The sequence below is a fragment of the Pleurodeles waltl genome, chromosome 1_1 (assembly GCF_031143425.1).
Source record: "Pleurodeles waltl isolate 20211129_DDA chromosome 1_1, aPleWal1.hap1.20221129, whole genome shotgun sequence".
In the NCBI taxonomy this organism is placed as follows: domain Eukaryota; kingdom Metazoa; phylum Chordata; class Amphibia; order Caudata; family Salamandridae; genus Pleurodeles; species Pleurodeles waltl.
This window is the reverse complement of record NC_090436.1, coordinates 305539081-305554156: the sequence shown is the minus strand read 5'-3', so window position 1 is coordinate 305554156 and position 15076 is coordinate 305539081. Positions and strand designations below refer to the sequence as shown.

The following is a 15076-nucleotide window of genomic DNA, read 5'->3' as shown; positions in this document are numbered from 1 at the left end:
CAGTGAAAACACCCTGACATACACTCACAAACAGGCCACAAGTGGGGGTAATAAGGCTAGAAAGAGGCTACTTTCTCACACTTACCCCTATGCAATCCGGCGACCGATTTTGGACAGCTTGTGGGCGACTCAAAGGATCTTTCTGCATCACCTACATTCCACATCTGGACTTCTTGCTTCACTGACATGCAGGACTTCTCCCCAAGAAGGGTGAGCATTCCCTACCTGTACCGCCTCGACCTCTGTAAGTGGTATGGACTCTGTCGTCTCCTTTTTCAGGTTCTTCATATCCAGAATCCACTTCTGGGTTCCATTGACCTGGTCCATACATCCTGACAGCAGCTGGAAAAGCAAGGCTCCCATTGACTCCAACTAAGGTTTTAGATGTCACTTAACCCCTATGCACCTGGACTCCCTGGTATAAGTACTCCGGTCTTCTGGGTATACGTGGGTGGAGGAAACTATTGAACCTTCCTTGTGCCAACTGGTTTCCTCAGATGGGCACCTCCATTCTTATACCACTTTCTTAGGATATGGTTTGGCTCCCCCATAGAGTTCCATGTATTTTCATGTTTTTCCTGTTTGCTTCCAAGTATATTTTCTGTGCCTAGATATCTCCAAGTGGAGATATACCAATTTTATGATAGTACTAGTGTTGTAATAAAGAATACTTTAACAGTTGGTGTGGTTTTTTTCTTGTGTGAACATCCGACTACTGTGGTATTTTAAGTGCTTTACACTCCTCCCTGATAAGCCTGAGCTATTCTCCCCAGATAACCTAGGGCAGTGGTTCCCAACCTTTTGACTCCTGAGGACCCCCAATGAATCATCACTGGAAGCCGGGGACTCCCAGCAATTTGTACGATTTAAATGTCAAACATTAAAATAATAATTTGCAAAAAATATAACAAGTACACACCAAACAAATACTCAAATTACTAAAGATAAAATTCTTTTATATTGAAAAAAATATGCAAAAATCAAAACATTTTATTGGGAAGGTTGGCGCTGCATCTCGGCGACTACCTTTTCATTGTTTGGTTTTATTTAGGAAAGTTGAATCCTCAGGTCAGATTCTACAATTACAGAGTGATTTCTGTTTTGATATTTTTTTAGTTAAGTAAGATCTGAGAAAGCTTTTTCACATAAATGAGTGATGGGGAAAGGAAGTAAACCATAGGGGCCCTCTCATCTCCCCCTAGCCTCTCCGTCACATGTACTTCATTTGTTTTAAAGCACCTCTCATACCACTGTAGGGTGTCAAGGCATTTTACAGGGGACTGCAAGGTGTAGGATTCATATGTCATCCACTTGTAGGCATTTTTTTTTAAAGAGTGCTTGGTCTGGAGAAGCACAAATTTAGGATTGAGAACACAGCACAGTGATTAGCGAGGACGTTAGTGATAAGAATATATTTCTACAGAAGCAAACCTTTTTTAGCAGCATAAGGAAAATGAAAGAATAGGTGAAAAAACGACTTTCTAATTTGTGCCATGCGTTTTGCATGTAGCTTTTTTAACAGCAGTTCATAGCTCACTGTGCTAGATTATTATTATGAATTGCACAGTAACAAATTAATCTCTGTGACAAAAGCAGTAACCCACTGTGCCATGCACATAAAATACTGCATGATACATGTTCTTTGCAGCAGGCATATTAACCATCTGCACTACTTTTGAGTCAAAACTGCCATCACCCAAAACTCTCATTCCTCTCCAGCAGGTACATCAATCAATAGAGTTCTCTTGACACTTATTTTTGCTGTACACAAGCTTTGCAGTGCTTTTAAAACTGCTAAACAAAGGAAGTAATAAATATAAAAACAGGACGCGTGTGTTTGTAAAAGGCCGCACTGGAGAAGTGCCTTTCTCCCAGCCCAGGCCTGTGGACCCCTGGGAACGTGTCACGGACCCCTGGGGGTCCGCGGACCACATGTTGGGAACCACTGCCCTAGGGAGCTTGGGTTATCTAGACAACAAAGCAGTTACCTGGACTCAGTACAGGGTGCCACACCATAGGTGTGCACCATAAACTGAACCGGTCTCCTACATGCACTTCTTAAAGGGACAAGATTGTGTTCCTCCCTTTTGTTGATTTAATACATGCTTTTAGTGTTGTATATTTGGACCAGCATGGAGGAGCCTGGAATCCATGGTAGAAGCACGTGTAGCATGAGGAATATTGCTTTGAATCCCAAGAGATTTATTTGTGTCAGTTTCTGATGGTTGGACAATTTTCCTTGGATCCACATATCCTGCAAATGACTGCCCCAGCCCTCCAGGGAAGCATCAGTACTAATGACTGTAGGAAAGTAGCATCTTTATGACATAGTTACCACCACTTTTTGCCTGGTTTCAGGTGTTGGTATGTTTTGACTGCAGTACACTGAGATTCTGCTAACCAGGACCACAGTGTCAGTCCTCGCCTCTAAATTTGGTTATACCATAAAGCTTACACCCCACAATATTGGTGCACACATTTAAGTACCTAGTATATGGTACTTAGGTACACAAGGCATTGGTACACCAACGGTCCCCAATGGGCTGCAGCATGCATTATGCCACCCATGGGAGCCCATGCAAACTGTCTGCAGGCCTGCTATTCCAGCCTCTGTGAAATGGTGCATGCACCTTTCACTTTATAAATGAGATTTGCCTTATATCGTGGTCACTGCAAGTCACCCCTCTGGTAAGCCCTTCAGCCCAAGGGCAGGGTGCATATCCTCAACTATGAGGGTACCCCTATAAACCCCAGACTCCATTCCCTGTTTTTTTTGTTTTTGTTTAAGTGGGGGGATGTCATCTTAAGGTATGTAGTGGACACTAGTCAACAAAAGTGCTTTAACTACATAATGGCTTCTCTGATCCTAGGCATATTTCGTATCAAACATGTTGGAATCATGCAACCACACTGATTCCAGAGCTAGGTGCATGATCCCCTGTACACTGGGGGTTCCTTAGAGGATCCCACAGATCTCCTTGTGCGGCCTTATGGGTCTGGCTGCCAGCCCACACTGCTGCCAATCCCAGACACTGTTCTGCCCTCCTGCTGGTGAGACTGTTCTGCCTTCTCCTGCTTGAGTTAAAGGATTTCCAGGCAAGGGGGAGGTGTGACAACTTCTCCCTTTAAAATGGGAGTCTACGGGCTTGAGTGGCCTCTGAGCGCCACTAAACTGCTTCGAAAGGCACATTTAGTGACCTCCTTGCATAATCAGTTTTGAACTCGTTCAGGAACCCCTGGTTCCCACTCTGCTGCGAAACCACACAAAGCATAGAGGAGTGACCACCTCCCTGTCCAACACCTCCCCTAGGGAGGTGCACAGAGCTCTGCAAGGTGGCCAGTTGATTCTACCATCTTGGAAACAAGGAAGACTGTGGCCCCTGGGAGAAAATGACTATTTAGGCCTGGCAGATGATGCCCCTGAACCCCTTTTATAGATGGGTCACTGCATAGAGTGACCAACCCCCTTTTAGGGTTACTTAAGAGATCCCCCAAGGGTGGGTCCTCAGATTCATTGAGCAAGACTCAACAGCAGGAACTCTGCAAGACTGTTCTGCAAACCAGACCTCCGGAACTGCTTTTGGTCTGCTTTGGAACTGAAATAAGACGGTCCATTTGGGAGGGCTCCCATCACAACATTGTTTCTCCAGCTGCTGCAAGAGTTCTGCAACATCCGTGCCTGTGCATCCTCCAGGGTCACAAGAACTCCGTTTCCATCCAAGAAGCAGGAATCAATGTCCCTTGGAGTGAAAATCACTCCCCTGCATCCGCGGGCACCTCAAGGACAAAAACCAGCCGGTGGATCCTTCTGTCCCACGGACAACAAGAAGGCTCTGCAACACAGGTGGTGGTTCTGTGGTTTCCCTCCAGGTACAAATGGTCTTTTATCCAACCTAGGAGACGCTGTGCCTCCAAGAAATGAGAAGGAATCTCTCTTGGAGTTAAAGAGTCATTATGTGGCATCTCCAGGCAGCTCAAGACGACCAGAGGCTGGTGGATCCTGCTGTCTCACAGACATCAAAGGTCTCTAACACAGACACAGGCAAAGTCTGGAACTGGGATCAGGAACATCAACCCTTGAGATATGCGATTTATTTGAGTCCACCTCTTCAATGCCTCTATCATCCTTAGGGTAACACTGATCAAGTCCTCGAAGGATCCTTGAGACTGGATAAATTGCTTCTGCAGCTCTTCCTGTAATTGTCTTATATTTTGTTGTACTAGAGATACTAAGTTTATTGCAGAAGAAATCACCATTAGGAGCGACTTGAAACTCTCAAAGAAATAGACTTTCTTTTGGAGATTTTGCTTAGCAGACTGGATAACTTTTGTTGTCCGACGTCCGAAAGAGACACTTTGTTCTCTATTGTGTTGAGATTTGCACCAAAAAAAGATAATCTTTTGCTTCTGTATGGTGGAATATTTCTGGTGGTTTATCATGAGGCCTAGACTGCAAAATAGTGCAAGACACGTGCTGGTGGCTTGAGAAACTTGTTGCAGCGATGACGCTTTTAGTAGCCAGTCTTGTAAGTAGGGAAACACTTGAAATCCATGCTTGCGAAGTGCAGCTGCCAGTAGCGTGAGACATTTTGTGAAGATTTGAAGGGCTGACTTCAGTCCAGAAGGGATAACTCTGAATTGATACTAAACGCTAAATGCCCTGACCAAAACGGTCAAAACAATTCAACCGGGAAAAGGTAAAGTGCCAGATCTACCTGTTCCTTTTAGAAACTATTCTGGCATCAAAAGGAATGCATTCCAACAAAAACTATTACAACTGAAATGTTTCATATTATGCAATATTACTTAAATATGAGCATTAGAAATTATAGAAATCCTAGAGTCCACATCGTTTAGACAGAATAAACAGCTTTAGTAAGAACCAAACTCACCTCTACCAAAAAGGTTAGATCCTTCTTCATCGGACCGATTGCCTTTATGAGGAACAAAAAAAAGTAGTGTTAATAATACTCAATGAACATCTTGTATTTACTCAGTGCAATACTACAAAATTAATCTTTAGGGTGCTACAATGACTGCCAAGGTTGGTGTAGGAAGCTGGCCTGGTGTGTGGTGAGCACCTATGGTGTTATCACCCTATACCAGGTCCAGGTATCCCCTATTAGTGAGGTGTAGTCAGTGTCTAAGAAGCCAGGCTCTCTAGAGGTAGCTGTGGATGAGCAGCCATGGCTTATCTAGGAGACATGCAAAGCTCATGTAATACCACTTATAGTCACACAGCACTTACACACATGAAAGAACCACACAGTGTTATAAAAATAAAGTTAATTTATTTTAGTGACACAAATACTAACATACTATATAGGCAATACTCTACTAGCAGGCAAGTACACACATTATTATATAAACCTTTGTTGGCAGGAATGAGCAAAGAAATGAATACAAAACAGTACAATAACAATAGTGACCCTAGGGTGTGCCCAAATCACATATTTAAAAAACAGAAAGCGTATGATGGATCCCCCACCCAGGTAAGTGGAATCTGTAGAGGGGAGATAGAGGAACTATGAATCCTGAAGATAAGTATCAGAGTGAACCCCTTTGACCAGGAGAAAAGAGGTATGTACCTTTTTTTTCCCAAACCCACAGAGAAACTTTGGAAAAGGAAAGTGCAAGATCCAAGCAAGACTGCAAGAAACAGAAGATGGACCTGCAAATAAAGGCAACCAAGTCCAGTTCCAGTTGGGGCAGGAGCCAACAAGCTTTGGTAGCTTCATGAGTGGCGGTGCACATGGGCGCTGTCCTGCAAGGAGAGGCAAAGACTCACCACCCCCAAAGTTAGATAGCTGGTAGGGGGGACCAGGGGGGGGACCACTCAAGATCACCACCTGTGTTGCACGATCCACACAGAGTTGCAGGAGAGAGGACGCACGCAACCAGTAGTCGTTACAGTGGGTGCCTGCGGATGCAGGGGAGTGACTCCTTCACTCCAAGTAAGATTCATTCTTGCTTCTTGGTGCAGACTGAAGACTTGCCGCTGTCAGAGGATGCACAGCCAAGAAAATGTTGCAGTTGCTGGAAGGAGCCAGAGAAACAATGTTGCAGAGCGAAGTCATTACTGGAGCTGCAAATTGTAGGTTCCTTGGAAGTCCAGTTGCGGTTCCAGTGGCCAGAAGTCTAAGTAAACATTGCAGAGGAGTCCTGCTGGAATCTAGCACGTCGAATCTGAGGAACCACCCAAGAGGGAGACCCTAAATAGCCTTGGAAGGGGGATTAGTCACCTAGCAAGGTGACCACCTATCAGGAGGGGGCTGTGACGTCACCTGCCTGACCTGGCCACAAAGATGCTCTCAGAGGCCTCTACCCACCTTGGATTCAAGATTGCAGAACCAAGTGGACACCTGGAGGCGCTCTGGGGACCATGCCTGGGGTGGTGATGGACAGGGAGTGGTAACTGAGCAGGGACTGGAGGTCCTTGAACTGGTTCAGACTGGTTTATGCAAGAGGGCAGCAAATGTGCCCATCAAATCATACCAGTGGCTTGGGGAGGCTACCCCTCCTAAGCCACTGAACACCCATTTCCAAAGAGTGAGGGTGTTCCTTCCCTCTCCCAAAGTGAGTCCTTTGTTCTTCCTTCCTGGGCTTGAGCAGTTCATGCAGCAGGGGACAGAAACCTGTCTGTAGGCTGGCAGCAGCGCAGGCTGCCCGGAATACCCTGCAAACTGGTAGGAGCAAAGCTGGGGGTCCTGTAAGGGGCCCCTTGAGTACATGAAATCATACAACCTAAACTGGCAACAGTATTGGGGTATGACTCAGACATGTTTGATACCAAACATGCCTAGGTTCGGAGTTACCATTCTGTAGCTGGACATAGGTAGTGGCTTATGTCCAGTACACGGCTAATATGGCTTCCCTGCACTCACGAAGTCCAGGAAAATGTAGCTGGAGTTTGTGGGGGTACCTCTGCTCATGCAGGGGTGCCCTCAAACACAGGTATTTGCACCCTGCCCTCTGGGCTAGGAGGGCCTGCCATGGGGTGACTTAGAGTGACCTGGTGCAGTGACCTGTAGTGAAAAGGTGCATGCAACTTTTCACACAGGCTGCAATGGCAGGCCTGCAAACACCTTTTGCATGGGCTCCTATGGGTGGCACAATATATGCTGCAGCCCGTGGGGAATCCCTGGTACCTCAATGCCCTGGGTACCTAGGTACCATTTACTTGGGACTTGTATGGGAGCACCATTATGCCAGTCATGCGGTGTAAAATGTTTGGGAGAACCAAATCCATAAGGAGAGAGCACAGTCACTGGGGTCCTTGTTAGCTGTGAAGACAGTCAAAACACAATGACAGCAGGCAAAAGGTTGGGTAACCATGCCTTAAACAGGGTACTTTCCTACAGCAGGAAACCATCACGATTTGAAACCCCCAAATCACCCAGGTACCCTTGGAAATAAAGCAACCTAAAGACAATTTTGAGAAGCTATATCTGAAAATAAATTAATGGACAATAAGGATGTGGAATCCCTATAGCCCGATACCCAGGGCATATTGTTTGGGGTCAAGGGCAACAAGTTTTCATGTTTATTTTGACCTTGGGACCAGTAGGCCCAACCCCTGCTCTACAAACCTTGGGTCTGCCAGTTTAGAGTACCACATTATGGATCAGGGAAGGGCATAGTATACAGTAAAGGTATATATTCTTGCATAAGTGCAGATTTACGTAAGTAGGACAGGAAATTGACATTTCTAGAAAATATATGTGAACTGCATTTTAGCACAAGCAAATATATGTAGATTAAATTGTGTGAAAATCTGTTGAGCACCTATAAGTTCACTTTCCGTCCAATTACTTTGTCCCCTTCAATGGTTAGGAGAAAAAAATTCCAAGCTTTCTCAGTAGGTGAAAAGATTAGAGAAGAGTTGGCAAACCCCTAAAACATGCAATTCATAGGTTTGCACAGACTCAAAAGGGCATTCCAACCCTCAAATTACTGCTTACTGCTACCTACAGCCCCAGTATGTACATCTGTGGAAAGGGGCAAAATAAAGAATTTGCTAGTATTCAAACCCTACTATAGTATGAACCCTGACATATTCAGACAGGATAATAATACAGCCCTTATGCAACGAGATTGCTGCTATAATTTGTCAAAGTAATACATGGCACCAAAGAGACAAGTGGATTTTGTTACAGGACAAGTAGATTTATAAAGCAACCTGTCCCATGGACAAGTAGATATTAAAAAAAAAAAATCCTCACCTCTGTTGGATAACAGTGGATCTCACCAGTCTACACCAAACTAGTCACCACTGACAACCTTGTCCTAAGAAGTAAGGGGGGAAAAAGACAGACCATGATACTATGTTGAAAATGAATAAAAGAAAAATGATACCAAACCTGAGATGCACACAGGATCCAGGTAATCAGTGTCTCAATGATTTGAGAAAATCACACACAACCTGATCCTTGCTTCTGAGTCCAATTAATTACTTGAGCAGCCTGAAAATCCTAATCACAACATTCAAACTGATAGTGCATATCCTAAAGCACACATTTCAGAGAAACCACGTCCTGATGTTGTAGACACTCGGATGAACGTTAAAAGAAAAGTTGAGAAATAAAAGCCTCTAAAGATTATTTTGCATAGATATCCTAAAACAAAAAGAAACACAAGGAACTACACAACATACCATCACTACCTAGAACTCCTCACTCTTTTTATGATTCTTTTGTAGTAAGGTGTAAAGAAGGATGACAAATTGCCTAGCCATCGTGATGTAAAGTTTGAATTCTATTAAGGACTCCCAGGCGAAGATTAACCTTCTATTTCTTCACTTTATTCTCAACAGTAACCTTGATTTTATGCAAATTTATCAAACTACATTGCCATGAATCTTATGGGCAAAAGAAGAAACATTTCCTCCAAAAAGATCATTGTGCCGCCCCATAAACATCACTGAAGACTATCTAGCCTCCTCTTTCTTTGTGTGAACACGCCGATGTACGAGATGACTCCTGTTTGGTGGAATCAGCGTCCGAGAAAAAAGTTATAATGTAAACTGTCTAGGTTCACAAACTCAAACATCACAACTACCATACAAAGAATACTTCAGACAATAAAAACTTTCATATGTAAATTTACATAAATGGAGGGATGCAACATAAAGAGAAGATCTGAACCAACAAGAGGGTACGATAACTTTGTTAATGGAAAGGGCAAGCCAATCCTCTTCTCCATGTCCTTAATAGAACTTAAGCTTTCCGTTAAGATAGCTAGAACATTTTTCATTCTATGTCAGGACCCAGAGGAGTGGATTAGGCTAGTTTACAGCTTATCTGTCACTAAAGGTGCCAGATTTGTGATAGGTTTGAGATAAAAACTCTTGAAAGTAGAATCAGAAGTCCAGTCTGCTGCATCGAGAATGTCTCCCAATCTATCACCCAATGCAAAAGCTTAAGAAGCCATGGCTCCCCTTACCGAATAAGCTCAGATATGGCAAACATCAATACCAGCCTCCTGCATGGCTCACAATAGCCCAATAGTAGGGGAAGACACCACTTTGTGTGGGTTGGTAAAAGCAACCAACAAACTGTTGTTCTTCCGGTGGACAAAGCTTCTCCATCTTGGCCTCATACTCTTTGATTGCTCTAACCAAACAACTTTGGAACATCTGGAAACACTGGGTATGAAACAACTCTAGAATTGGTTTTAGTATGTCTGTTAAGATGAAAAGAAACCCTTTCCGGGGTAAACACTAACTGTTAGATCCAGAGCTCTCACTTCAAACTCTTCGGCAGGAAACAAGAAATATCAGGGTAGCTAGTTTAGAAAACATCTGTTTTCTCAATTAATATTTGCTGGAAGGCCATTATTTAAAAATTTATTTACATCCCCAGGTGTAGAATATATGGAACAGGTGAAATTGACATCCTTATTCCCCTCAGGAGCTATCAGATCAACTAAGAGGTGTTCCCCAACCGGGTGTCCATCTATAGGCAGGTGGACCACCGAGAAAGGCAACCGGAATGTATTAACTGACCTGTAAGCCATGTCATCCGAGACTAGCAATGCCAGGAAAGTCAAGACATGAACAACATCTGCCCCCAAGTGATCCCAACCATTTAGACCAGGCAGAAGAGTATCATTTAGTTGTGTTCGCTACCCAGGCTTTGTTGAAAAAAGCAGCAAACTCTAGCAAAAGACCCGGGACTTTCCAATATTCCCTGTAATATACAAAGCCATGAGACAAGGAGAACTGGCTAAGACCAGGTGATGAGTTGCCCTGGGTATCCAGGAACAAATCCAGAAATATGGGAAGAAGGAAAGGAAAACCCAGAAAAGTTCCATCAGATCTGGAAACCAAGCTTGAGACCTCCATATTGAAGTGTTCACCACTAAGTCCGCCTTCTGCCGCCGGACTTGCATTGATAGTCTCATTATCATCACAAATTGAGGGAGCGCGTAGCCAAATTCTTTGCTCCAGTTTTGGAGAAACGTGTTGTGGCGTTCCATTGGGGTCCGCCGCCAACTGCGATATATTTCCAGCTGAAAGTTCGAGTGAGAGGTCCAATGAAAAAGGACAAAACCAGTCCTCAATCTGCTGAAATACTCCCAGATTAATTTTTCAAAGACTGGAGGCCTTCCAATGACGGGACTGCCAGTCCGCTATCTGGTTGCTCCTCCTGAGAAGGTGTTCTGTGGACAAAATTGATTTGCCAGGCAATAATCCTAAAAATACTAGGGCCAGATCTGAAAGTGTCCTAGACTGTCCCACCGAGATGGTGGACATATTGGACTGCAGCTACATTGTCCATCTTGAGGAAGGCACAAAACCCGAGCCTTGCACTTGGTCCTGCATTTTACAGTGAAGTAACCTGCCAATAAGTCCACACAGTTTATGAAAATAGCCTGTTCTCTGGATGATCATTTTTCTCCTGTGGAATATTAACCGCAATGGGATCCCCAACCCGAGCTGCTGGCATTTGACTATCACTACGTCAGGTTGGGAACCAAAAATTGCCCAGCCATTCCAGGCTTCCATATGTGAAATCCACCACTGGAGTTCCTCTTTCACTTCTGTGGAGAAAGGAATGTACTGGGAGTAGGTAAGGTTCAGCTGAAAGTGAGAAATCTTCAGGCATTACTCCCGATAGTGGAGGGACCTGAGAAAAATGGCTTGTATGGAAAAGAAGAGTAGGCCCTCGATTTGTGCTAGAGGACACAATTATATCTAGGATTTACAGAGTTACCTTGCGTCTTATGTTTGTAATTTGTTGTGACGGAACACTGAGGGAACCATGCACCAAGTCTATTGTGGACCCCAGAAATTCTATCAACTGGTAAGTAAGAAAGCAGGATTTCTTTTGTTGACCACAAACCCTCGGGATTCCAGCAGGGAGATGATCCACTGCAAGCGTTGGGTCAAGCTTAACGAGCATTGGTTCATGATGAGGATGTCTTCTAAACAAAAAGTAAGACTTACACCATGAGCACTCACATGTTCGACTGCAGGCCTCAGCAGTTTGGTGAAACACCATAGTTCGGACGATAGACCAAAAGCAAGGGACATCAATTTGAAAATCTGAGACCCCACACATTGGAACTGCAAAAAACACCTGTGAGGTGGAAATATGGGAATCATCATATAGGCATCTTTAAATCCAGATGGACCATCTAATCAGCTAACTGTAAAAGATCCTGAGGAGATAAATTCACTCCATCTTCAAGTGGCAGTAAACCAGCCACTCGTTGAATTGATTGAGGTTGATAACCGAGGCACTGCCCGCCACCTCCCTTTTCTACTAAGAAAATATTGCTCTAGAAACATGGTGTGTGTAAAGTGGTTGGAATGATTGCACCATTCTGTAAGAGTTGTGCAATCTTCTGGTCCACTAGCTGCATTTGCTGTTGAACGAAAAATCAGGGATTTCGGTCTCTGTGGTTGAAAAGGAAACTCTGTAAAATTCTATTTGTAAACCCTTTACGGTTTGAAGGACCCACGGGCCCAATAAAACAGCCTCCCAGCTGTGCAAAGAGTGCCAAACAGCCCCCATTTTTTAACCCTTCTGAGTTCTGCAAGCTTAACTTGGGCTTTCCAAGCGTCCCCTACCACAACCGGCTGGGGCAAAAACACAGGGCATAAAGATTTGCTAAATGGAGGACAGGGCCTTGTCCACTGAATGGAAGGTGTTCACACATTTACCAAGCTCACGAACAAATGGATCGCCAAATAAATTCCCCTCATGCACAGGACCCGTCTCAGAATTGGTTAACACCCCCAGTTTCGGGTCATTTGCAATTAGAGCGATCTCCTGTGCTCCGTTGAGATCTCACAATTAGCATTTCCTAAGAAAATGATGGCTCTCTGAGCCCAGTTAGACAGGGCTTCGGGTGAGATTAACAGGCAAGACTCCTTTAAAGCCACTGTCATGTCCAAACTCTTTGCAGGGTCCCTGCTACATCTAAGACCTTATCTCAGCAAGTGGTCTAGCCCTTTTTTGGGTCCCAGACAATTTTTGCCAAGAAAGTTGGCATCTTGGTCTGTATCTCAGGGGTAAGGGCCACTTCACCCTCCAACAATTGTCTAGGGCATTCGGCTTGAAAACAATTTCTCGCCTCCTTATCCAATGGTTTGCGCATCTTGCCCGCTATGTAAGAGGCCACTTTATGTGCAAGACACCATTCTGCAGAATGAAAATGCAACAGCTCATTTGGGTCTATTGTGTGAATCAGGGACTGATGAGTTAGTGGTCGCCTGTGGGACACCATTTAATTCTGATGGCTTTGAGGAGGGCCGCCATGGCCTACTGGGGTCCACCTCACTATTCAAGGTACTAGGGAAATTGTGTCAATGGGGAAGATGAGTGGGTCCCAAGGTACCAGGGGTGTCAGAGTCAAAGGGAATCGCTTGAGTGCAGGAAAGTGCCACTGTTGGCATGGTTACCCCACCCGACGTTTTGCCTAGTGTTGATGCCAACTTTTATTCTAAGTGTGCTGGGATCCTGCGTACCAGGCCCCAGCACCAGTGCTCTTTCCCAAAAACTGTACCTTTGTTTCTACAAGTGGCACAACCCTGGCACAAAATGAAGTCTCTTGTAAAAGGTACCCATGGTACCAAGGGCCCTGTGGCCAGGGAAGGTCTGTAAGGGCTGCAGCATGTATTATGCCACCCTAGGGGATTCCTCACCAATCACATGTACACTGCCTTGCAGCTTGTGTGTGCTGGTGGAGAGAAAAAGGTAAAGTCGACATAGCACCCTTCTCAGTGTGCCATGCCCACAACCCACTGCCTGTGGCATAGGTAAGTCACCCCTGTAGCAGGCCTTAAAGCCCTAAGCACTATACCACAGTGAGGGCATAGCTGCATGGGCAATATGCCCCTACAGTTTCTAAGTCCATTCTTAGACATTCTAAGTGCAGTGTACCTATATTGAGTATATGGTCTGGGAGCTTGTCATTACGAACTCCACCGCTCCATAATGGCTACACTGAATACTGGTATCAAACTTCTCAGCACAATGAACCCACACTGATGCCAGTGTGGGATTTATTGAAAAATGCACACAGAAGGCATCTTAGAGATGCCCCCTACATGTTAGCCAAACTGCTAGTGTGGGACTGACCGGTCTGTGCCAGCCTGCCACCTTCAGACACGTTTCTGACCACATGTGCACTCTGTGGTCAGAAACAAAGCCTGTTCTGGGTGGAGGTGCTTCATATCACCTCCATACAGGAACTGTAACACATTGCGGTGATCCTCAAGGGATCAAGCCTTGGACTACAGTATCCCAGGGCACTCCATTTAGTTGAGCTGCCTGCCCCACGGACAAAGACCCACTTTTGGCGGCAAATCTGGTGGGAAAATTAGGGAAAACAGGGAGGACTTACCACCCCAGCCAGGACCAACCATAAGGTGACCAGAGCTGAGGTGGCCCCTCCCTGCAGAATTCTCCATCTCGGTTTGGAGGACAGGGATCAATAAGATTAGGTTTGTGCCCCTCCTCCCCAAAGGGAGTGGGCACAAGGAGAGTGTAGCCACCCTCAGGAACAGTAGCAATTGGCTACTACCCTCTGAACCCTAAAACACCCCAAGATCTAGAATTTAAGGGCCTCCCTGAACGCAGCTCACCATATTCCTGGCTACCTAAAAAGAATGACTTCTAAGCCGAAACCTCCAGCAGTGAAGAAGGAAGACAACTGATTTGGCCCCAGCCCTACTGGCCTGTCTCCTGCTTCTAAGAACCTGCAAAAGAACAGTGATACATCCAGCGGGACCAGCGACCTCTGAAAAGTTCCAGAGGACTGCCCTGCACCCAAAAGGACCAAGAACTCCTGTGGACAGCCCATAGGAGCCCACGTTAAAATTGCTCACAATTAACCTATGCAACCGGCTAACCCAGTGTTGCTGGTGGTGGGTGTTTAGTGTTAACTTGAACCCCAACCGGTGGACTTCTTAAATCCCGGAGACAAACTAAGTATTGTAATTACCTGCATCAAACTAACATTTCTTCCCCCAGGAACTGTTGTGAAAATTGCAGTGTCCATTTTTAAAACAGACAACTGCCAATACTTCAAAAACTGTACAACTTATTGATTTCAAACAAAGTACTGTTGATACATGTGTGAAATACAAATTTATTGAAGTACTTAACAGTAACTTGAATCTTGTCTTAACAATAAATTAAGAAAATATATTCATGCTATATAAAAACCATTGGTCTGGAGTTTAGTCATTCAGTGTGTGCTTCTTCTATTGTCTGTGTGTGTACAACAAATGCTTTGCACTACCCTCTGATAAGCCTATCTGCTCGACCACACTACCACAAGCATTAGTATTATCTACTTTAGCCTCTTGTAAGCCTCTGGGAAACCCCTGGACTCCGGGCACACTATATCTCATTTTGATATAGCATATACAGAGCCAGCTTCCTACATTGAGAATCCATAAACGACTTTTTAAGGCATGCAAAGGCATGCAAAGGCATCTCCGTCCACACCTGGATCTTCTGCGTGTTTTCATTTGGCGTCTGACTTAACTGTGGCTGGTTGCCCTGGAGGTTCAGGGGCCGGGGGCCTATTAAAGTATTCTCTCCATTCAAGGGGTTTTTGACAT

General features: G+C 44.8%; 1 protein-coding gene across 7 annotated transcripts in view; it reads right to left on the bottom strand.

The window, feature by feature from the left end:
- The window catches only part of DDX4 (DEAD-box helicase 4), a 1597047-nt gene that overhangs the window by 1355259 nt on the left and 226712 nt on the right, over positions 1–15076 (bottom strand). For 6 of the 7 annotated variants that reach the window (XM_069222170.1, XM_069222215.1, XM_069222224.1 and 3 more), the window contains one exon: positions 4893–4934. The exons of the other annotated variant lie outside the window; for it this stretch is intronic. In XM_069222170.1, the coding sequence (XP_069078271.1) occupies positions 4893–4934 (42 nt within the window). The remainder of the gene's footprint in view (positions 1–4892; positions 4935–15076) is intronic. 7 annotated transcript variants of the gene reach the window in all.